Source organism: Mesocricetus auratus, unplaced genomic scaffold (genome assembly GCF_017639785.1).
Source record: "Mesocricetus auratus isolate SY011 unplaced genomic scaffold, BCM_Maur_2.0 Super-Scaffold_100018, whole genome shotgun sequence".
Lineage (NCBI taxonomy): Eukaryota > Metazoa > Chordata > Mammalia > Rodentia > Cricetidae > Mesocricetus > Mesocricetus auratus.
In genome coordinates, this window is record NW_024429199.1 from 44,596,797 (window position 1) to 44,619,161 (window position 22,365).

At 51.1% G+C, this 22,365-nt stretch overlaps 1 protein-coding gene across 3 annotated transcripts in view; it reads right to left on the minus strand.

The window, feature by feature from the left end:
* Positions 1-2,233: 2,233 nt before the first annotated feature.
* Agpat4 (1-acylglycerol-3-phosphate O-acyltransferase 4) overlaps positions 2,234-22,365 on the minus strand; it is a 94,116-nt gene continuing 73,984 nt past the window's right edge. For all 3 annotated transcript variants that reach the window (XM_040758267.1, XM_040758268.1, XM_040758269.1), the window contains 7 exons: positions 18,479-18,648; positions 8,962-9,123; positions 8,650-8,803; positions 7,338-7,440; positions 5,951-6,026; positions 4,502-4,700; positions 2,234-2,790 (listed from right to left, as the gene is read on the minus strand). In XM_040758267.1, coding sequence (XP_040614201.1) covers positions 2,696-2,790; positions 4,502-4,700; positions 5,951-6,026; positions 7,338-7,440; positions 8,650-8,803; positions 8,962-9,123; positions 18,479-18,648 — 959 coding nt within the window. In that variant the 3' untranslated portion in view covers positions 2,234-2,695. The remainder of the gene's footprint in view (positions 2,791-4,501; positions 4,701-5,950; positions 6,027-7,337; positions 7,441-8,649; positions 8,804-8,961; positions 9,124-18,478; positions 18,649-22,365) is intronic.

Sequence of the window (22,365 nt, forward strand, 5' to 3'; positions counted from 1 at the left end):
ACTGGCCACACCACTCTTAGCTGCCCGTGGCCAGCTTGAACTGCACAGTACCACTCTTTCAGACCCCAGTGAGCATCAAGAAAGCTGTAGATGTAATGTTTTGAACATCCTGTTACCTTTACAAGGTTTTAATTTAGAAATTAAGCAGTCAAGATGTATTCCAGGTCTGTGTCAGCACGTGGAAAAAGCTGACTTGCTGAAAACCTAATGACATAGACACCAGGTGAGCCCTGCTGTCCTGTGGCCACTGTGCTGAGGCTCTTGTCAGAGAGCACCGCAATCCCCCTCTGCCTCAGGGGAACAGCGCTTTTTTTTTCATCGAGGTCAAGTAGATGAGGCTCTGGCTGTTCCCAGGCCAATCAGAATGCTACCACCCACTCAGTGTTCCTGAGATATCTGTGACCTGGCACCAAAGGCCAGATCACAAAGATGAGTTGTAGCACTGCCTGGCTCTTTCTGAGTACTTGGAGGAGTTGCCTTCCGTTCCTTCACCCGATTGGTCAAATGATCCTACCTTCTCAAAGTGTGCCTCTTTGTGCCCTTGAAGCAATGTAAAGGCATCATTCCCGTTTGACAGAGGTTCGCCCGGACTCAGGGAGGACCAAAGGCTGGGTGGCCTGGATCGAATATTTACTTGGCCTAGTTATGCAAGCACCAGACCACCTCCCTAGCTCAGGTCCCCCCAAAGTGGCCTTAGGGTCTCCAGGGAAGGCCTGCAGGGTTATTCACAGGCAGCCTCAGCAACCCAGGTTCCCCTGAAGAGTAATGTCCAGTCTCCTCTGGGCATCTCTGGACCTTTTGCCTGGGGCAGATGCATTCTGGGAACTCAACCTCCAGGCGCTCTGCTCTGCTCTGCCCCACAAAAGCCAGAATGCAGTGTGATCTGATTTCTGCAAACTCAGACTCACTTGTGTTAACAGTACATTGCTGTGCCTTAAACAGAAAGGGCTCTAGAACTCTGGTCACTCCTTGGCTCTTCAAGGTCAGTCACGTGAATGCCACTTAGGGACTTGGTGCACAGATATCCATCTCCAGTGACTTTGGAGCGGATGAGCCTTTGGTGGGCCATAAGGCCAGCTTCTCTAGTGGGGGTTCGTACCAGATGGTATGTACCCACACAGTTCATGTCACTGTCCTCTTCAGCTAAGGCAGTGGTCCTCAACCTTCCTAATGCTGTGACCCTTTAATACAGTTCCTCATGTTGTGATGACCCCCAACCGTAAAATTATTTTTGCTGCTGTTATGAATCGTAATGTAAATGTCTGTTTTCCGATGGCCTTAGGTGACCCCTGAAGGGGTCGAGACCACAGGTTGAGAACCACTGCCCTAAGAGGACACTGTCCAGTGTTGTAACTGATCCCTTCTGGGCCATCACCCCCATTTCCTCTCCTTTGTTTGCATCTGGCCTCTGTTGACTGCTCCTGAGCCATTCTCCAAAAACTGCTGGAGACACAGGAGAGCCAACCCAAAGCCCAGTGGGGTACGCCAGAGCCCCCAGGTTGGGCTCACCTGTAGGATGTGGCTCCTTAGTAGGGGTACCCACACAAGCTGAAACATGGTCGTTTTGTGAATGACCCTGCTCTCGTTTCTAGGACACATCCCAGTGACTGTTTTTGGGTATTTTCATAACATTTCGGTTTCAGAATTGGCTGAAGTCCATCAAAACTACTGGGTGCCATTTCAGCAAGACTGGGAACCCGAAGCTGTCCCCTCAGTGCCTTCCTGTCCCAGCACCTTCATCTTCACACTCCACGGTGCCCACGTCTCTTACGGTAACATCCTGCACTGGCATACTGTATCGGTTGATGCGGCTTGCCAACTTGACAGGATCTAGAATCTCCTCAGAGACGAGCCTCTGCTCTTGCCTGTGCAGGTAATCTCGATTATAGCAACCGTGGAGGGCAGACCCCTACTCCACGGGCTGGGGTCCTGAACTGAGCAGGACAGCGAGTGAGCGGGGCCAGAGCCAGCGTTCATCTCTTCTGCTTTCTGACTTGGACCGTGACTTCCCCACCGCCACAGACTTGTGACATTGATGATGTTCAGTATTCTGTTAGCCTGACAGGTCATTTGGGGGTGGCTCTCAATCACGTCCTGTGTGAATCTTGACTCAAGGCCCTAGCAGCTTTCCGTAGAGCGTAACTGGTGAGTGACTGCCATCTGGAATGCCCAAGCTGAGGGCTGAAGGGAGGTAGAACGTGTGTGTAAACACATGCCATGGACAACCCAGACAAACACTTTAATTGTTTTATTTGGAGGCGGAACCCAGTCGTCTGTCTAAAGCACTGTTCACTCTGTCTCTGGCAATCGAGGGTTAGAGAAGATGCAGCACCACAGCGTGACAGGGCCGTCTTCCCTTCCACCCCAGCCCCACGCTTCCCTGCAGCCCCACCGACCCCACTGTCACAGGGTCCCAAGTATGCACGCAACCATTCTCCTTTCCCACACACGTACACACAAAAACACGTGTGCAAATGAACAGACAACCAAACCCGGTCATTCATTCGTTCACACAGGGGAAAAGTTTTGAGAACGTCTTCTTTCCCCGTCCAGCGCTGAGACAAACTCTGAATAGAGAGGCTGTGGTTTCTGCTCATCCCAGCAAAGCTCCCCAGTCTCCACCACTGAACCCTAAGAAGACTAGGCAGACACCAACAGTTCCCCAAGGTTCCCTTTGGAGGGTGACATTCCCAGGTCAGTCTGTTTGTTTTTGTCTGTTGTCAATATTGCCGTAGGCAGAGCCCTTGTCAATTTCTGTCACGCCAATCATCCATCGAACTCCCATGGAAGCTGCAGAGACAGGACAAAGCAGTTAAGCCTCTGAAGACACTCCAGGGGCGCTTTGCAGACAGGAGGCCATTGGCTGCAAAATGCAAGTCAGTCTGGGGTACCATTTGACCAGTTTCGGAGCGTTCCTCTGGACATTAAAAGGCCAATGGCAGGGCTGCTCTGGAGGGAGGGGAAGGGAGGCGAGCCACCCTTGTAGAGTGGAGGTAAACAGAATTCTCCACTTTCCAGAGTGGAGATGGGGGGCCTTTGTGAGGATTCAGGCCAAGCCTAGGACCTGCAGGCCCCACAAACCTCATCATTGTTTGGGTTGATAGCAAAGAGCAAAATCACTGCCCTCACTGAAAGAAAGCCCTTGCTCTCTGAAACTGTGGCTGTCACAGAAGGCGCTGGACCCGTCGAGGAACTCACTCAGAAACTGCCATTTAAGCTAAGGAGTCACCTCTGGGGAGGGACTTGGTGAGCTCCTTGGGTGGCAGGCCACATGTTAACCCTGCAAGCACAGTTTCGGGTACAGTGGGTGAGCGAGCAGATGCAGCCCCCAAATATGGTGTATGTCAAGCAGCTTCAGCGTCATGTTCTCCATTTGGGATGCCACTCAAGACCGTGCAGCGGACAGGGAAGCCAGCCCGTGCAAATGAAGAGTTGTCTGTTCGGACGCCGGCTGAAACGCTGAGACATAAGCCCTGCCCCAATCCTGGCACTTGAGTGAAGTGCCTCGTTAGCAGGAGGCACAGTGATACCTTACAGGAGATGGTGAGAGGTGTGCACAGTGGTCCAAAGGCCTCAGGGAGGGGAGGGATACTGGACTATGGTGTCAACCAGGACACAGCCCTCAGTTCTGGAAACACTTCTACATGGCCACAGCACCCCAGGCTGAGTGTTCAGGCCACTGGGCACAGCTTTTCCCATCCCTCTACATCAGTAAGGCCTATAGCTCTCCCCATGGAGGGCATGGCCTCTGCTGGCCTTCCTGCTCTTGTAAGCAGAGGTGGAAGTGAATTTCTCCCTTGCCCCCAAAGCCCCGGTGCACGCAGACATGCCAGGGTGCTCACTGGTTACTAAGAGAAAAGAGTGTGCCTTCATGCTTGAGACGGCCCCCAGTGGGAGTCTGTCCCGAGACACCTCCTGCTTAAGCCCCATGTGTTGCCCTTTGACCGCAGTCTTGTGTGTTTCACAGAAACAGCCAGCCTGTTGGCTCAGGACACACATCAATCTCCTGGCCTCATGCCATTTTTCCTCAGTAGTGGAAGCTGCCTATGCTGGCATAAGCCTCGGAAGCAGACCTGGCCGTCAGGTGGTAGGGGACCGTCACACACAGGGCAGTGACGGAGCAGCATGCACACTGGCGTGGCGTGAGAGGATCTGCTGTAGTTGGACAATCCTGGGGAAGCACACCTTTGTGAGGAATGAAGAAGGCACTTTCTGAGCTTCCTCACTCAAGCCCAGTCACGGGAGGGTCCCACGTCTGTATACAGAGGGGAAAAAGGTTGCAACTAGATCCCTCAAGCCCCCTTGCTTTCCCCTGGAGAAGGAAGGGAGGAGTTTCAGGGTGGGATGTATGAGGAATTACAGCTCCAAGTCACACTCTCGGGCTGGGGGGTTGCTCCATGCACACTTCTAGACCCCAGACAGCGTTGTGAGCCTGGCCCCCATGGATGCTACTCAGCCAGCAAGGAAACACCCGCCCACCTGCCTCCGGCTCTGTACTCACCCACACAGAAGACGAGCACCAAGCTCGCCAGCGTCACTGACGAGCCGCTGCTGGCCATGCTAACGAGGAACCGGAAGAAGGGGTAGAGCAGCAGTGATGCCCAGAACAGCCAGTTGACCAGAGCCCAGGGCCGTCGTGGGGGCACCCAGGGCGTCTCTGAGAAGACCCCCGTCCTGTAGTACTCCTCCTGAAAGGCGTCCTGCGGGACAGAAAAAGTGCCTCAGACAACCGTGCTGGGTTCCAGGTACTACCTACCGGGCCTCTGGTAAAGCCCTGTGGGCAGCCGCTGGGGAGTTCCAACGCTAATTTCTCCTTCCTGCTGTCCTGCCTGCGGGAGGGAGGAGTCCCCGTCAGGTCCACCGTGTTCCGGGCACTGAGGCAGCACAGCAGGACAGTGCTTACAGGTTAAAGAGAAGAGAAATGAAAGTCTTCTTTATCTCCGACCACAGACAGCCAAGGATACACTTTCACTCTGGTCTCTCAACCTCCATGTTCCCAGCAGCCTCTCTGCAGCCCTTGAGCTTGGATGACAAAAGCTGGGAATCTCAAAGGTACTGCTCACAGGAGGCGCCGGCACTGCCTTGGGGCAAATTCCCTTGGGTCAAGTCAGGACAGTGATGATTAGGTTCTCCTTGCCCTACTTATATTTTTGGAAGAGAGAAGCTTGTGAAAGACAAGGCCCTCCTCAGAGAAAGCACAACAAGCCAGAGAGCTGGACCAGGCCCTCAGGGATGCATTCTTATTTGGGTCTCACCTCAAAGTGACAGAGGCACCAAATACTTTGCTCAGGAGCAACCAAGACCACATCTGTCACTCTCCCGTAAGGAAATGTGCCTCGTGACAAGTGTAAAAAGCCTGCTGGACCACTATGATATACATCTTATCTTGGTAAACTGTCGAGTGCCATTTACGCTTGTTGAAAGGGGACTCTGAAAACAAGGCGGCTCTCCCTAATCTCCGTGAACTCATTTACTTCAGCTGTCTTCCATAAAGCTGTGACAGCAAGCAGCTAAGAGAATTTAAAACATGGAGCCCTTGAGAACATTTGGAAGGTGGACCATTTCCAGTAAGGGTTACCCTCATTTGCCCCTGGTTTAAATGCCCGGATGGGAAGAGGGAGTCAGGGCCCGTCCATGGACAGAGAGCTCAGCAGGGAACCCCAGCACGATCGTCATCCAGGTGGTTCCTCCTGGATCCTCTAAGTCCCTGACTGAGGATGTCTGCTGTCTGTCAATAAACTCACTCACTCCAAAGTTCAGCTACTGTGCCTTATTCTCTGGACCTCACAGAACAGGCATTCCCTCCTGGTGGTGCACTGCACAAACGCCATAGTTTCACGTTCTGTGAGGCTACCTAGCGATGGATTCTGCAACTTTCTTTTATTGCTTGACACGTAGATCCTCAGGGGAACCAACACCTGGCTCCCAGAAAGTCCACAGCTGCACCCACCTTCTCCTGGTAGAGCTTGTGTAGCCAGGCCGAGCACTTCTCCTCCTCCTCCGGGATGTCCTCCATAGGGATCCTCCTGTCAAAGCAAAGAACAGCTAGCAAGGAGAGCCCCACACTGAGCACCCAATGACAGTTCCGGCTGCGCCGGGAGAGAGGGCAGTCCACCATGACAGTTCCGGCTGTGCCGGGAGAGAGGGCAGTCTATGGGTGGTCATGTGAATCTGATCGACCCCTGTAAGCTCACAGGATGTGACGCTATTAGGAGGTGTGGCCTTGTTGGAGGAAGTGTGTCACTGTAGTGGTGGTGGGCTTTGAGGTCTCATATGCTCAAGCTACGCCCAGTCTCAGTTCACTTCCTGTTGCCTTCGGATCAAAATGTAGAGCTCTCAGCTCCTTCTCCCACACCATGTCTGCCTGCACACCGCCACGTCCCAACCATGACTATAATGGACCAAACCTCTGAGACTGTAAGCCGCCCAATTAAATGTTTTCCTCCCTAAGAATTGCCATGGCATCTCTTCACAGCAGTAGAAATCCTAACTAAGACTGGTAGAAATCCCAAAATGCAGCCATGGCCAAACAGTCAAGTAAGGGTCAAGTCAGTGACTCAGAGATGGTGTCAGGAGTGGGGACCCGCCTTTACCTGCCCAACCCTTGTCTCCCCCAAAGTGGACAGCACCGCCTCGTTTTCTGTGTGGTGCAGAACCCATGCACGGGACAGGACCCTGGTACTCTTTGGCCCAGGATCAACAGGAAAGGCAGGGATAGGCTACCTCAGAGTGGCTCCTTTGGTGTCTGCTGAGGTACACCCACACTAAGGCATATGCTGGAAGCTCAGGCGCCCCCAGCATGTGAGAAGGTAGGGCATCTGGGTAAGTTACTCTGCCCCTGAGTGGCTGCTCATTTCCTGGGTAGCTGTCAGGCCATGACCGGCAAGGGTGGGGACTTATCTGTTAGCAAAAAGCCCACCTTAACAGGGAGAAGCAGCTTCCAGGCCTCCTGCTCTCCGTGCTCCTGGAGCACTGCCTCTTGAAATTTCAAGGGTGTCTGCTTTGGTCCATGCGAAGTGTATTTTTCACGATTTTCCATGGGCACACATTATAACCCAGTGTGCCCAGAAATATCTCAGTGAGGAGAGGCTTCAGAGATTAACCCAGCACGCCATAGAGGTTCAGAGGAGAATCTGGGATGGCATGTTGTCTGTAATCAGTCACCACTGTTAGGCTGACCACCACAGGCTTTGTGGTGGGGCAGTGTTCTCCACTGGTAAATTCGTCCTGTTATTAAAATCCCTACAAGCTCTTTGTGATCTCTGAAGACGGCATTTAGTGACTTAGTACTTAGGAAAAAGCTCCCCTCATCTAAGAAGGAAGCAGGGCCAACTTACCTAATGTAAAAATCAGCATGATATTTCTTTCCATTTAAGACGCCCAGCAGCGTTGGGTTTTCATTGTTTCTGAAATTGAGTGTACAGTCATAGACAGCTGGGACTATAAGACAAGACAAACACAAGGCAGTATATAGCGGGTGAGGCCGGCTCTGCTCAGTAGTCACGCACACTGTAACCCATCTACCAACGGCTCATGGGCTGAGACATCCCTTCCTTGGGCTTTTCCCGGTTGTTCACTTGCTCGACACTGGACAGGTATCATCTTTTGTAACCAGAGAGCCAGCTGTAAGCTAGTCATCACAGTAGCTCCTGTGGCCAAGTGGGCTTTAAAGCAGCGATGTCTACCAGAACTAGATGGACAGCGACAATAATAAGTGACTTTCTAGTGGCCTGAGCAAATGTGGATGTATGGACAGATATGGGAAGAAGATGAACTAGACTCATCTAAGTCCATGTCTGTTACAGAACTCTAACCATTGTTTTTTAAATGTAAAATCTGTGAAAGATTTATTTAACTAGGTGGATGTGTGCATGTAGGTCCATGTGCCCATGAGGCCGGAAGAGGGCGTCAGATCCCTTGCTGATGGATTTACAGGCGGCTGTGAGCCCCTAGGACAGTGATGGGAACCGAGTTCCAGTTACGGCAAGCACAGTAAGCGCACAGCTGAGCCACCTCTCCAGCCCCGGTGTAACCTTTTCTAGGAACATATGCACAACCATTCCGTGCCCTTCCCCGAATGAAGCAGCCACACAGCCAGGGTCTGACGCCTACACCCCGGCACAGAAACTGCTAGGAAGGCCTGTCACACTTAAAGGATGATGTGTCAAGTCCTATCCAGCCCAAGGATGACAGCGAGCCTCTTTCGGAGCCCGAGGACCAGGGGTGTAGGGATGTGAGAGAAAGGCATTACATGGGAGAACAAGAGAACATATTTTACGTTGAAGATGAGGGTTTAAAGAGAAATGGGGAGAGTCGTAGCAGGATGCCACTGCTTTCTCCTGTTTTTAATCTACAGTGGCTTCTTGGGGCTCAGGACTCACGGGGTCAGCTGCCACAACACCCCGGTCAGATCATCTGCAGGTGGTGGAGAGCAACAGACAAGCAAGAAACGCCTCAAAGGCCCTGCAGCTCCATCACCAGGCCATCACGGGACCCAGCACTTTCGGCACGCTCCATGCAGGGAAGCTACTGGCCAGCAGGGGGAGGTATTCACTGAGATGCAGAAATACGAGGGGCCCAGCCAGACTTGCCCCTTGTCACAAGTGCCACCTAGCCCCGAAGACCCCCCTGCTTCGCCATCGTCCTTACCGACATCTCGCAAGCACTTAACGGTGATGGCAAAGCCCCTGGTGCGTGGCAGCAGGTGATGCTTGAGGCTGGGCAGCCCCTTGGCTTGGGCCACCTGCATGCTGATCTGGTGTTTCTTCTCCGTGAACCGTGTGCCCTCACAGTGAATCAGGAACTGGAAGGCAAAGGACACGGTCACCCAGAGGCCACAGTCCCAAAGAGGTTGAACCTTCAGCCCAGGTCAGTCCTAAGGTCACACCCCAGTTCCCTAAGTGACTCCTGAGCGTGGCGGCCCCAGGAGCCAGACGGCACACTGCCCCTGTGCCTGCGTACCAGATAGTTCTCCGGGTACTCCCGGAGGCGCAGCAGGCTCTTGGCGACCGTCTGCCGATCCTGTTCCCACTTGCGTGTGCAGAAGATCATTTCCACAAAGTACCACATCCAGCCAATGATTGGGACATAAGCCAGTTCTTTCTTGGCCAGCACTTTGCAGTTCTGAAAGAGCAAGAACATCAGGGCGTCTGTGAGGGAGACAGAAGTTACTTCATGGCTGTTGGGGATCTTAGGGGTGAGGAGGGACCAAAGGCTGCAAACCAAAACCTTGGTGCTTGGAACCCTTCCCACTGCACTGACCTGACGGTCAAGATCATACTAATCACTCGGGGGTGGACGACTCCATGATCAGGGGGTCTGGAAAAGTACCAGCTACCAGCTGAGGGTGGAGAGGCTTGAGAACGCTCTGCAGACCACAGGCCCCCTAGGTTTTGTTGACATCTGTTGTGCTCACCAAGCCCATCTGAAGCTCTGCCTGGCAAGTCTGTATTACAGTCAACCCATCAGCGACTGAGTTCTGCAGGCAAGGCCAGCGAGACCAGCGAGTAGAGGTCAGCAGTTAGAGAAGCCCCATAGCTATCATGAAAGCCAACCTGGATCATATGTCCGCCTGCTTCCTCCTCCTAAACCCCACCGTGTGTGTGTGTGTGTGTGTGTGATCATATGTCCGCCTGCTTCCTCCTCCTAACCCCCCACCGTGTGTGTGTGTGTGTGTGTGTGTGTGTGTGTGCATGTGCACGCGTGTGTGCCTGCCATGGCACACACAGGTAGAGGCCAGAGGACAACCTCAGACATCAGCCCTTGTCTTCTGCCTGTTGGGATACAGTCGTCTCCACGTTACTTGCTGATTACTCCAGGACAGCTGGCCCACACCCGTCTAGGGATTCTCCCATCTCCACTGCTCACTTCCCTGTAGGAGCCTTGGGATTACAGACACTCGCACTATGTGTCTGATGTTCAGGGGACCCAAACAAGCACTTTCCCCGCTCAGCTCCCCTCCCACCATCACCCCTCAGTTTGGAATTGACTGAGATGGTGCCCAAGTTGGCAGCATGGACAGCTGAAGCAGCTGTCTGGTCCTGGCCCCAAGCTTTGGCTGCCTAGAGGGGAGGGCACACGCCTCCCACAGCCCCTCTTCATGTCTTCCCCTCAGCTTCCTCATCCTATCAGCATCTGTACCCTGCTTTGGGACCCTCAGGCTGGCTTCTAAAAAGGACTCACCTACATCTACGCCCAGCTTCTCTTCTCAGCACAGAGCGACCTTGGGGTCTCAGAAGGGGAAACAAACTGCCTGTCACCTTGGAAGCCAAACTGTCTTTGGGGTCACAATTCTCCCTGGGAGCCCACTGCCCCGTGTCCACACTAGATTTCAGACCCTGGAGTTCCCCTAGCTCCTGTCTGCGACGGGGAGGGACATTCCCTCTGGCTCTCACCTTCTCTTGTTTCTGTCACCTCCCGACCAAAGATTTCTATAACGAGAGCTAACGGAACCAAACTAATGGTTCCACTGACTGACTAAGCTCATCTTTCTGGAAGTTAAAAACTATTTTAAGATTCGGTGTACTGTATCTTGCAGACATTACATGTGACAGTGCTCAGGAATTACAGGATGACCCACACTGCCGCCCACAGAGAAGCTACTGGCTCGGCTGGGTGGTCAGTCTCTCCCAGCCAACCATGGCTGTGTTCTCAGGTGCACTTCCTATTCCTGGTTCTCCTAAGAGACTCAAGTGTGTTTGAGCATTTGGCCTTTGGCAAATGGTGGCGAAAGCTGCCTGGTGGGTTGTGGGGATCTAGGGGCTTCAACTAGAGGGGGTGACTCGAGGGTCTGTATTCCCATCACTGCCTTACATCACCAAGGGCCACTTTACTGTCCCACAGTGAAAGCACTGACCACGGCGTATACTACACCGCATCAGACGGTATATAATGGTGTAGGTGAGTCTGCACACCAAGGACCACTCTTCTGCTGCCCACTGGTGCAGCCATGGCTGAATAGACATCATAAAGACGATGCAGTCCACACGGCTGAAAATGCTCACTCCCTGGCCTGCCAATTACAAGTCAAAGTGCCATCCCTTAACTTACAGCAAACCCTATAAAATTCCCCTGTTGCCCTAAGTAGGAGATGGATAGATGAGATTCGGGGACATGATGCTACTAACCTCTTTCACAAGCTAACTCATTTGCGACTGGAAACTATTATGAAAGTAAGACGTAAACCTGTCTAGGGAAGCCTAACATTTATATAGGGTAACCCACAGCCACCAGGTGCTGAAGCGTCTACCTTGGCCAGTTTTTAGGTCACAGTCCATCCTACAATGGAAATTTCAGGAATTTTCTGGTGTTGGGAAGAGAAGGGGATGAGAAAGCTAGAGGTGTTACTGGGTCAGAAGAGATGAGCATATAACTACCATGGGTGCCCCACCCAGCCAGGGAGGATACCACCCATCTCTCAGAGCCAGAAGTTAGCACCTCCAACTTAGACAGCACAGCATATGACCAGATGGGCATAGAAAAGGCTGTTTCTTTGCCCAGTGGAAGATTCACACTAGGGCCTGGCAGGAACCTGTTCAGGACTGAGGTCAGTCTGCAGGAGGGCTCCTGGTCAAGGCTGTGCTGGGATTAATACCTTCCTAGCTTCCAAACACAAAAGCACTCCTGGAGGTTTAATCAGTTATTCCTTTGGGCTTGTCTAGGCATGGTTGTTATTTCTGCTAAATATGTAAAAGTTAGAGCTGCAAGATAATGGCTCAGTGGGAACAGGTTAGAGCACCCAGACCCACGGAAAAGGAGAGGACAGAACCCTGTACTGCCCTCTGACCTCCACACATACAAAATAAATAGATGCAATTAAAATGTTCTAGCTACTGAAGTTCAGTGGTGTCACCCATCATCTTGTTCTTAAATAAAGTTGCTATTTAAAAACAAATGAGGTCACTGCAGTGAAATTTTGAAATAGGTGAGATGTTTGTTAAAAAGCAAGCAGGCCAAAGGACCACACTTCTAGCATGTTCCTTGCATACAAGTAGCAAACACCAAAGTCTGATGGGGGGCTTACCACAAAGTCAGGCCCAGCCTGATCTCAGCAGATGATGAGGAAGCCAACCAGCGCTCAGCCTCAGCGCCCCCTGGTGGCGTGAGAGTTCATCTCCTGGATTCTAACCTCAAACTGACCAAACAGTCCATACACGTGAGATCTAGCAAGAATCCCCTTTAGGCCAGGCAGGGTGCCGGTGCTGGGGACACAAAGATAGATGGATCTGTGACCTTGAGGTAGGCAAGCAATGGTAGCACAGTGGAGAATGGCTTAGTAGTGTCCCCTGTGCACGGAGGGCAGTGCTCAGAATGCTGAACTGAGCGGGTGTGGCCGCGGGACTCAAAGTGAGAGACTCTATTAGGTGGTGCTAGCCCTGCTCACACACAGGAGTTTCCTACCAGGAAGTCTCCAAACAAAACGAACCCTGTTCCACGATTACGCATAGCCACAGGGGGAAATGCCCAGGCCAGGCTCGAAACAGAAGCACTCTAAGAATTCGTCTCTCTTGGGCTGGAAAATATCCGTGTGTCCTTTATCAAAATCAAGCCCGGTGTGCAAGGTCCTTCAGCCCTGAACAGAAGCCCCCCCCCAACCCAGCCACTTCCCTCCCCTTGGCAAGCCTCAGGCTTTTCTAGACAAAGTGTAGGGGGAGGGGACTGGTGTTTGGTGGCAAAGAAGAAGTGCCCCGAGACCAGCAAGGGTGTGTTTTCACCCAGGCTCCTCTCTGAGGAGCTGTGGTGGCCCAAACAACAGAGGAAAGGACTTCCTGCACCAACCACTGTCCCCACCCCCCTCTTGTCACCTCAACCTGTCACCCCCACCCTTTACTGTTTTGAAAGGCTGGCCTGGTTGCTTCCAGAATCGCCTTAGGCCAGAGCATGTGGGAAGTAAGCAGGAGGTGTTACTCAGAGGGGGGGGGGCTGGAGGGGCAGGGCAGACAGGTGAGACTCCTTGCAGGCAGGAGATAATGGGACGCCCTGTTCTGGCAGGAGGCGTGGCCAACTGAAAGAGTTCCAGCGGCAGGTGTGTGAGCCAGTGTGTGAGCAGGGAGGGCCAGAACAGATGGGGGCGGGTAATTAGTGGGGAGCAGATCTGTTCAGAGCAGATGTCACTGGTTGGGGCTGTTTGTACAAGAGGGAGGTGGCTGTGGCCAGCCCTGCTGTCAGGCAGCCTCATCTCTTGGCTCACTCCTGGCCAGCACAGGCAAAGGTAAGTGGCCTGCCGAGGAAGGGCCACACCTAGCTTAGGACTGTGCTTTAGGACTGGTTCAGGTGGGCATTCAAAGAGGCCATACCTCTGTGAGCTGCCTGGGACTTTTCTCTACCCAGGATTCACCTGGTCACCCCCTGGCTCCTGGCTCAGGGCCTAAGGTTCACACCTGTCCACTCAGTCAGTCAAAATCTGCAGTTAGGGTGCCAATTAACCTTGGCTGAGATGCAAAGAATGAATTATTAGGGCCCATTTTCAATATGAGGTGCTCTCAGAGTCCTTCAGAGAGTCAAAGACAAGCAGGAGGTTCTAGGCCCCTCCCCCCTAGCTGGCCGCTGGTGGGCAGACTCAGAGCTTCCAGAGCTGGGAAGTTGCAGGCCATCTGTCTGCTTCATGACTGAGCCCGCCATCAGAAGAGGGGACAGTCTCAAGCCCCAGATGATAATTAGCTAGGAGTGAGAATCCTGAACCAATAGAGTAGGGAATGGCTGTGCTAGAGGCCTCAGCCTCAGACTCAGGAGCTCCAGCCCGTAGGAGAAAGAGGCTGGTTTGGACGCTCACCCCATATCATCTCTCCACTCAAACAGCATCACTACCATCCAGACCCAGGTCATCCCATGATGACTTGAGCGCTCAAGTTGGAGGCTGGGGTGAGGAGGGGCCTAATGTACACTTACCTCTGCTGTAGTGGGGAAGCCTCAGACATCACACCCAGGCTACCATGGTCCCTGGACACCACTGACACGATGGGTATACCATTTACAATTTCTCTTCTCAAGCGCTCATTCTCTCACGTTCCGTCATGGGTCCCTTCACCTAGACCTCTTGTCCCTTCCTAGAGTCACACCCAGTCTTTCCAGGCTTCCCTTTGAAAGTCCCCAGGAGGCTCCTAAACATCCAGATGCTAGGCTACTTAAAAAAGTTTGGTTTATCCCCACAGGCGGGTTAAGAGTTATCACTCTTCTCAGGACACAAAGGGTTAACAGCCACAGCCCAGAGTGGCTTCTTATACACACTCACACCTAATAGCATCCCAGAACTGAGGGGGAGTGGATCAAAGGTCCCATCCCTAATCAGAAGCCATGTACAATTGATCCCTACTGGAAAGGGGAGTGTCACAGGGCACATCAACCACACTCCAGGACAGGCCCTGTGGCCAGGAGTAGCTGGCCAACACAAAATGGACTTCATGGTGGTTTTGGTGGGCTTTTTGTTTCATTTTGTTGTTGTCGTCTTGCTAGTTCTTTGATTTCCGTGCGTGCACACGTGTGTATGTATGTGTGTGTGTCTGTGTGTGTGTCTGTGTGTGAAGAGAACATAAAGTTGGATGGGTAGGGAGGTGGGGAGGAGTTGGGAGAGGGGGAAAAACATGACCAAAATATATTGTATGAAAAAAATCAATAAATTAAAAACAAACTCTAACCTCCTTGCAAGCCATGCTGCCCTGCATCACCTGGCTGATAGTTACCAAGAGGAAGAAGTGGGAGAGGGTCTCAAACAAAGCATCGGGGTGTGGTGGGCGGCCTATGAGATGGTCCCATCATCCAGAGGTTTCTCTAGGTGTGGCTGGGCTCCAAGTTCACCCCTAACGACTGAAATCTGATAGAAGATTCCATCACACACGCTGTGACTTCTGCCCTGGGTACCTGCTTGCTTCTGCTCTCTTTGGCAGCCCTTGAAGAGGCTACCCTGTCCAGGGAACCCTTGGAGAAGAGGCTACCCTGACCAGGGAACCCTTGGAGAAGAGGCTACCCTGACCAGGGAACCCTTGGAGAAGAGGCTACCCTGTCCAGGGAACCCTTGGAGAAGAGGCTACCCTGACCAGGGAACCCTTGGAGAAGAGGCTACCCTGACCAGGGAATCTTTGGAGAAGAGGTTACCCTGACCAGGGAACCCTTGGAGAAGAGGCTACCCTGTCCAGGGAACCCTTGGAGAAGAGACTACCCTGTCCAGGGAAACCTTGGAGAAGAGGCTACCCTGACCAGGGAAACCTTGGAGGCTAGCCAGTACATGCCAGACTTTGAGATGAGACCGTCACTCTGGCAATCACCTGACCACAGTCTTGTTCGCTCTCTTCTGGAAGCTCAGCTGGCTGGTTCCTGACTCCCCAGCAATGCAGGCAGTCACTAATCTGCATGCCTCTACTTTAACCTGCTTACTCCAGAGACCACACACTGCCACAGCCGATTAAGACACATAGCTTCATTAGGGATCTGAAGCAAAATGTCCCAGCTGGCCTCAGAGTTAGCCTGCACGCTGAAGCCTGGGGGGCAGATGAGCTCTGGTAATAGCTGCAGGGTAGCACATCATGAATGGAGTTCTCAGCCTGGCACTCTCGAGAGACTGTACAATTGTGACCTTGACACCATCTGGGTTCACTGAGGCAAAGGGAGAGCAAACAGGACCAGAAGCTTTAGGTTCACTGATTGGTGGGACACTCCCTAACTATCTCCAGGTTACACTTGGTCCTAAGAGGAAAAGGTCAGCCTGTGTCTGAATAGCTCATCATGACCTTTGGAGCCCTGCCGCTATCCAGCAATGATAGCCCAGCCTTAGGGGACCTCAGCCTCCAGGGCAGGGTGCTGGGCTGGCCTTGCCCACCCAGGTGGGGGCTTGGTGTTTTCAAAAGGCCAAACCAGTTTCTAAAGAAAATCCTATCCCTTGTCCTTCATAGTCAAAGTCAAAAATTCCTGTAAATTACATTTATTTTAAACTCATTCCCTCCTAGGCTATTCCAGGTGATGATTAAAAAAAAATGCCAGTCGGGATTGATATGATATCTATCTATCAATCATCTCCCTCTATCACTCTATCCCTCAATCCCTCCTCTTAAAATAAGCAATTTCCTCAAAGGTTCTCAATACCATGTTATACAAGGAGGGGCAGAAAGATGGATAAGGTGTTGTTGTTTCCAGAGGTCATTGAAGACAAAAGAGTCTGGAGGGTCAATCAATTTAACCAGATACTTTCCCCTGTCCTTTTAACGCAGTGGGGATCGTGGGTCGCTCTGGGAGGAGGGCAGGCACCTCAGCCAGCATTTCATCGGCCGCAGCGCCTCTAAGGGTCAGCAAAGTAGTCTCTGCTCATGGCAGTGCTCAGTCCAGCAGTAGCTACCTGTGAAAGTAGCCACGCCCATCCTCCCTCCGCACTTCCTCCTCTTCCTCTCCTCTCCCCCTCCCATCTTCTTTCTCCTCCTCTTCCTCCTTTTCTCCCAGAGCCCAGCACATCCTGCAGTGATGACACACCCTGCTTCTCTGGTGACAGGGGAGAACTAGCAAGTGACTCACCTCTCCCTCGCTTCTCTGGGGAAGGCCAGAGCCGGGGAGGTACTGCAGGGCAAACCTGCCTCCCAGCCTGCAGACTATGGTGTGACACTGCCCGAGTGCGCGCACACACACACACACTCACACACACCCCAAAGAGTCACTGAAGAATAAATGCAAAAACGAGAGAGAGATGCTGTTGACAGGAGGCTCTTCACCTCCCGGAAGGAGGCAGACCTACAAGTCCTCTGACCCCTCCCATACTCCCTGGTCACAGCTCAGGATTCTAAACATGACGGATTGTGTTCATGTGCTACCAAAGCGAGTGTACCCTAAGCAGGCCACCTGCCTATCTGTGGGACCATCGTTGCAAATGCAAAAACTTCACCTCCAAGGTCTTATAAAAACTTCTGGTGCCCTTTCCACCCTGAGGTCAAAACCACATTTGTTTCCATTGCAATATCTGAAGGCGGTTGATGAACTTGAGTCATTAATGTGCTACAGACTCAAGCATGACACGCCGCTATTGTGTTAAAGGTGACCAAAGCCAGCAGAAGACGCCCAGTGAGAGCAAGGAAGCTGCAAACAAGAAGTCAAACTAATTCGAGGGAAACATTAGGAATAATTCCAAATCCTGCTATTGCCATTTAGAGACTCACCGTTCTTAAGCCGGGAGCAATTTACAATCAGGTGAATTCTGCCCTGTGAGCTGAGCAACTAAGAATAGGAATGGGGAAACAAACTAGACAAGCTCGAGTTCAAATCCAGTTACAGCTGGGTGGTCCCGAGCAGCTTAGAGAAGTGCTCTCTCTCTCTCTCTCTCTCTCTCTCTCTCTCTCTCTCTCTCTCTCTCTCTCTCTCTCACTCTCTCACTCTCTCTCACTCTCTCTCACTCTCTCGCTCTCTCGCTCTCTCTCTCGCTCTCTCTCTCTCTCTCTCACTCACTCTCTCACTCTCTCTCACTCTCTCTCACTCTCTCGCTCTCTCTCACTCTCTCGCTCTCTCTCTCGCTCTCGCTCTCTCTCACTCTCTCTCTCGCTCTCTCTCAGTCTCTCTCGCTCTCTCTCTCGCTCTCTCACTCTCTCTCGCTCGCTCTCTCTCTCGCTCGCTCTTTCTCTCTCGCTCTCTCTCTCTCTCTCGCTCTCTCTCTCACTCTCTCTCTCACTCTCTCTCTCTCTCTCTCTCTCGCTCTCTCTCTCGCTCTCTCTCTCTCTCTCTTGCTCTCTCGCTCTCTCTCGCGCTCTCTCTCTCTCTCGTGCTTTTGAACGGTGGTGTATATCCACTCATAAATGCTTCTATAAGGATTAAGAAATTCACAGTAAAGCTTATGTGGCGTGTGGTGCAGTTGGGTACCTCCTGCTATTGCTCACGACCCTGAGTCTAAGGCAGAAGCACAAACATCATGGTGGTCAGTACTGTCAAGCTGGCTGGATCTAGACGCACCTGTGAGTCCTGCCTGGATTAGATTAACTGAGGTAGGATGAGCCACCGTTGCTGTGGGTAGCATCGTGACTGTGGGTAGCACCGTCCCATGGCCCAGGGCCCTGGGATGAGTTAGAGGGTAAAACTAATGAAGAAGCTAAGCACAAGCCTTCACCTTTCTGCTTCTTGACTGCAGAGGAAATGCAACTGACCGGCTGCCTTGAGCTCGGGCTGCCAGCCCCCTCCACCAGAATGGACGATGACTTTAAACTGGACCTTTACTTCCCCAGGATACTCTCGTCAATATTTTGTCACAGCATGGAAAAAAAAACTAACCAATATAAACATCTTTTGAGAACATTTTATACTATAAAAACCCATAATCGCAATCAAATAAAAAATAAAAACACCTTGCCAAAGCTGGCCATGGTAGCTCATACCTCTAATCCCACCTCTCTGGGAGGCTGAGGACAAGTTCGAGAACAGCCTGGCCTCCATAGCAAGGTCCTATGCCCCCTATATAAAAGCAGCAACAAATCCGACTCAAACAATAGCGTGAAGGGTGAAGACATAGCCCACTTACCCCCAGGATCCCAAAGCGCTCGGCCAGGCTCCAGCCACAGAGAAAGTCAATCTCAAACTTATGATTGAGAACAATGATGGCGTTTTCCTTCCCATAGTAGGGTAAGGACTTTGGGTCGGTGTACATGGTGCACTCGGTGCCTGACCACCACTCCAGAAGCATCACCAATTCTGCAACAAACCACAAGGACACACACATTTATTTCACCGTCCTGGGGGTCCTGGGTCTGCTTTCCTTGCCCGTGCTATAAGACAAAGCTGCTTCTTACGCTAAAGTTGCAGAGCGTTTCAGCCAGGACCCAGATGTTGAAAGGGTTTCAAAGCAGAAGGGTTATAAATAAGCAAGACCCTACGACAGTCTTCAGAGAAGGAGAGGAAACTTCCGGGTAGCATTTACACCTCTTGACGGACTTAACTCGGAAACAGTTATCAGGTCTGGATCCACCCACACCCACGTCCTTGTTCTGACAGCATTGTGGGAACACCAGACCTTGAGCAGAGACCCACTTCCCCTTCTGCCTGGGAGTAGGCAGCTGTAAGACAATGTTTAGTAAAAACATGTTTACTAAAAACGATACAATAAGTTCCTGGCCACTTCCCCTTCTGCCTGGGAGTAGGCAGCTATAAGACAATGTTTAGTAAAAACCTGTTTACTAAAAATGATACAATAAGTTCCTGGGAAAGGCCTTCCCACGGAAACCGCCCTGACCTCGACCTTGTCCAGAGACTAACCGCACCTTCAAAAACCCACACACATCCACCTCTGGGGTCAGAGCAGAACCAGCCAGGGGAGAGGAGAGAGCAGAGGCTTCTCTGGTGGGAGCCTTTCTTAGGAAGTTTTTCTTGAACCTTTTTGGAGCCTGTTTAAAGTTTTCTTTATATCATTGAACGAGTCTCTGTGTTATCAATACCCGACACCCTCCGCACGTTCTCGGACACAGGCCGCGCAGCAGACGTGACAATTGGAGGTCCCACCGAGATCGTGAAAGCGAGGTAAGTGGACGGGGTTAAGAAACTATGGGGAATAGTTCCGGGAAGCTAGAATCATTGCAGTATCAACTAAAAAAGTTACTTAAAGAACATGGGACTGCAGTCAAGTCTAAAACCCTAGAAGGCTTTCTAAAATCAATCGAACGAGCCAGTCCATGGTTCATTACTGGGGGAAGCTTAAATATTCCAGATTGGGAGGAGGTTCGCCGTGATCTTCATAGACTTTTACGAAAAGAGGGATCTGAGTCCTTGCCCCCTACGACATTCTCCTTATGGAGATTAGTGAGGGGAGCACTTTTGACAGATAAGGTTCGTCACCGCCAGGTAGTTCAGGACACAAAAGAGGCTTTTTTAGAGTTACAAGAGACTGAGACTCAAGCCTCCTTGAGTTCAGGGGCAGAGAGTGATGATGAAGAGACCGTGATTGAAACTAGAGGCTCCATTGTTAGTGAGGATGAGGAGGAGTCTCTTAGTAACAACAAAAAAACGGGTAGACATCTCCGGGCGTGACCCAAAAGAAGGACTCCGGTCAGAATCGGTTATATCCTTCTCTATCAGACCTAGAAAATGGAAGTAGCTCAGACTCAGACTCGTCACAGTCTGAAAAGGAACGGTTACTTGCTGAGATCGCGGCCCTTAAAAAGAACTAAAAAAGATTCTAATTAAGGAAAGACAGGACAGGGAGAGAAACCCTTCCCCATACTCTGAAAAAAGGGACTCCTCCTATGAGATAACCCAGTCCTTCTTGGACCTGGAGGGAAGACCCAGAGGAGGGGTCCAATGCTGCCAGGTGGTGGCCCCAGTAATGGAAGTTCCAGATCCGAACAATTCTCGACAGGTCATTCGGCGCCATGACCCTTTAAGTTTCAAAGATATAAAACAACTGAAAGAGGCAACTTTAAATTATGGAGCACAGGCTCCCTTTACACTTTCCTTAATGGAATCTTTTGCGTCTCTTAATTTGACACCTGGCGATTGGCAGCAGCTTTGCAGAGCAGCTCTGTCGGGGGGAGATTATTTGATTTGGAGAGGTGAGTTTCAGGAAAGATGCAGCCAGACAGCCCAAAGGAATGCACAGGCCGGACAGCCCCAGAGAAATGTGGAGATGCTTACCGGGAGTGGTCAATATGCCACCATTCAGCAACAAATGCAATATGACATCGCAGTCTATGCCCAAGTGGCAGCAGCGGCCCAAGGAGCTTGGAAAGCATTGCCTTCCAAGGAAGGAGGAGATCATCTGTCCAAAGTCCTTCAAGGACCTTCCGAACCTTTTCAAGACTTCGTAGACCGTCTCAGTCAGGTAGCAGAAAGAATATTTGGGGGCATTGGGCCTGCGATGCCAGTCATAAAGCAGATGGCATTTGAAAATGCAAATAAATATTGTAAGGAAGCCCTTCGCCCCTATCGCAATAAAAGTCTAAATGACTATATCCGGATCTGTAGGGACATTGATGGGAACTTCATCCAGGGCCAAGTGTTAGCTGCTGCTATTCGGCCCCAAGTGGGGAAAGAAAGACCTACTCTGGGAGGGAGAAAAACATGTTTTAGCTGCGGTAGGGAGGGACACTTCCGTAGAGAGTGCCCTCAAAATAGTACTACGGGTCTCAAGAGACCTGGTTTATGCCCCCGTTGCCGAAGGGGATATCATTGGGCCAAAGACTGCTACTCTAAAACTGACTGGGAGGGAAATTTCCTTTCTGCTAATAATAATCAGGGAAACGGGAGGAGGGCCCCGCCCCAGGGCCCCAAAACCAATGTGTACGGGGCAATGACCCCTGCTCTGGGCAGTGGCAGGACTCATTTTCTCCCCAGAGCAACCCCTTCATATCTCAGACCTCCTTAGAGCCACCTCGGGAGTGCAGGATTGGACCTCGCTCCCTCCGCCCAGGCAATCCTAACACCAGAAATGGGGATCCAGGCCCTCCCTACTGGGGTGCATGGGCCATTGCCCCCAGGCACGGTCGGACTACTCTTGGGACGGTCCAGTACTATTCTTCGAGGCCAGGCTGGACTGACAGCCTCAAACAATACAGAGAAACCCTGACTCAAAAAAAATTTTTTTGGTAACAGTAAAGAGGTACTGGTATTAAGTAAAGAAAAAAAAAAAAGGACAAAGGTACATGGAATAAAAAATTTTGTTTACATTTAAGTTCTATTTTGTGAGTCATCTCTAAAAACTTTTGGCCAAAAGCCTGGCCTCTCTACCTTGCATCTACAGAGTTACAAGGAGTAGGTACGGCTGTACCCCATGACTGTAGCTCAAATGGAGGAATGATAAAAACATATAGGACTTTTTAACCTTTTTAGTTCAAGGATTGGCTGGAGTTGTTCTTTTACATAGATTTCAATTAAGGAAGCTTCATTGCAACAGACTAATCATGACCTAGGGAAAAAGGATGACTGAAAGATGCATGTATGTTCTGAATGTATGGTGTGGCCACACCGGTATGTATGAAATGTGATTGCGAATGTGTGAGTGTGAACTGCTTATATGATTAAAAGGATACTTAAATCCCTTCAAAAATAGTTAAGAAGCTACCTAGATTGCGTTAAATATAGCCAAAAGGAACATCCAGCCAGTCTGTTAATGTTTTAACAGAAAAATTTAAGATACAAATGAGGCCTTGTCAGCTAGTGAGAGTTCTACAGGTTAGATTGGGAAAGACTGCTCACAGACTTCAAATAATTTTCAAAAGTTATTTAGTAAGCCCAATTTACCTAGATAGTTAACCAAGGAGGGTAGACAAATCCTTCTACTGTTATGGTCCAGCTTCAACAGTTCAAAAAAGAAAACTTTTTTAGAAAATAAAAAAGGGGGAATAATGCCCCCAGTCCCCACATGACTCATCAAATAATACACTCCTCATTTAAAAATTTTATAATGTGAATGCCAGTGAG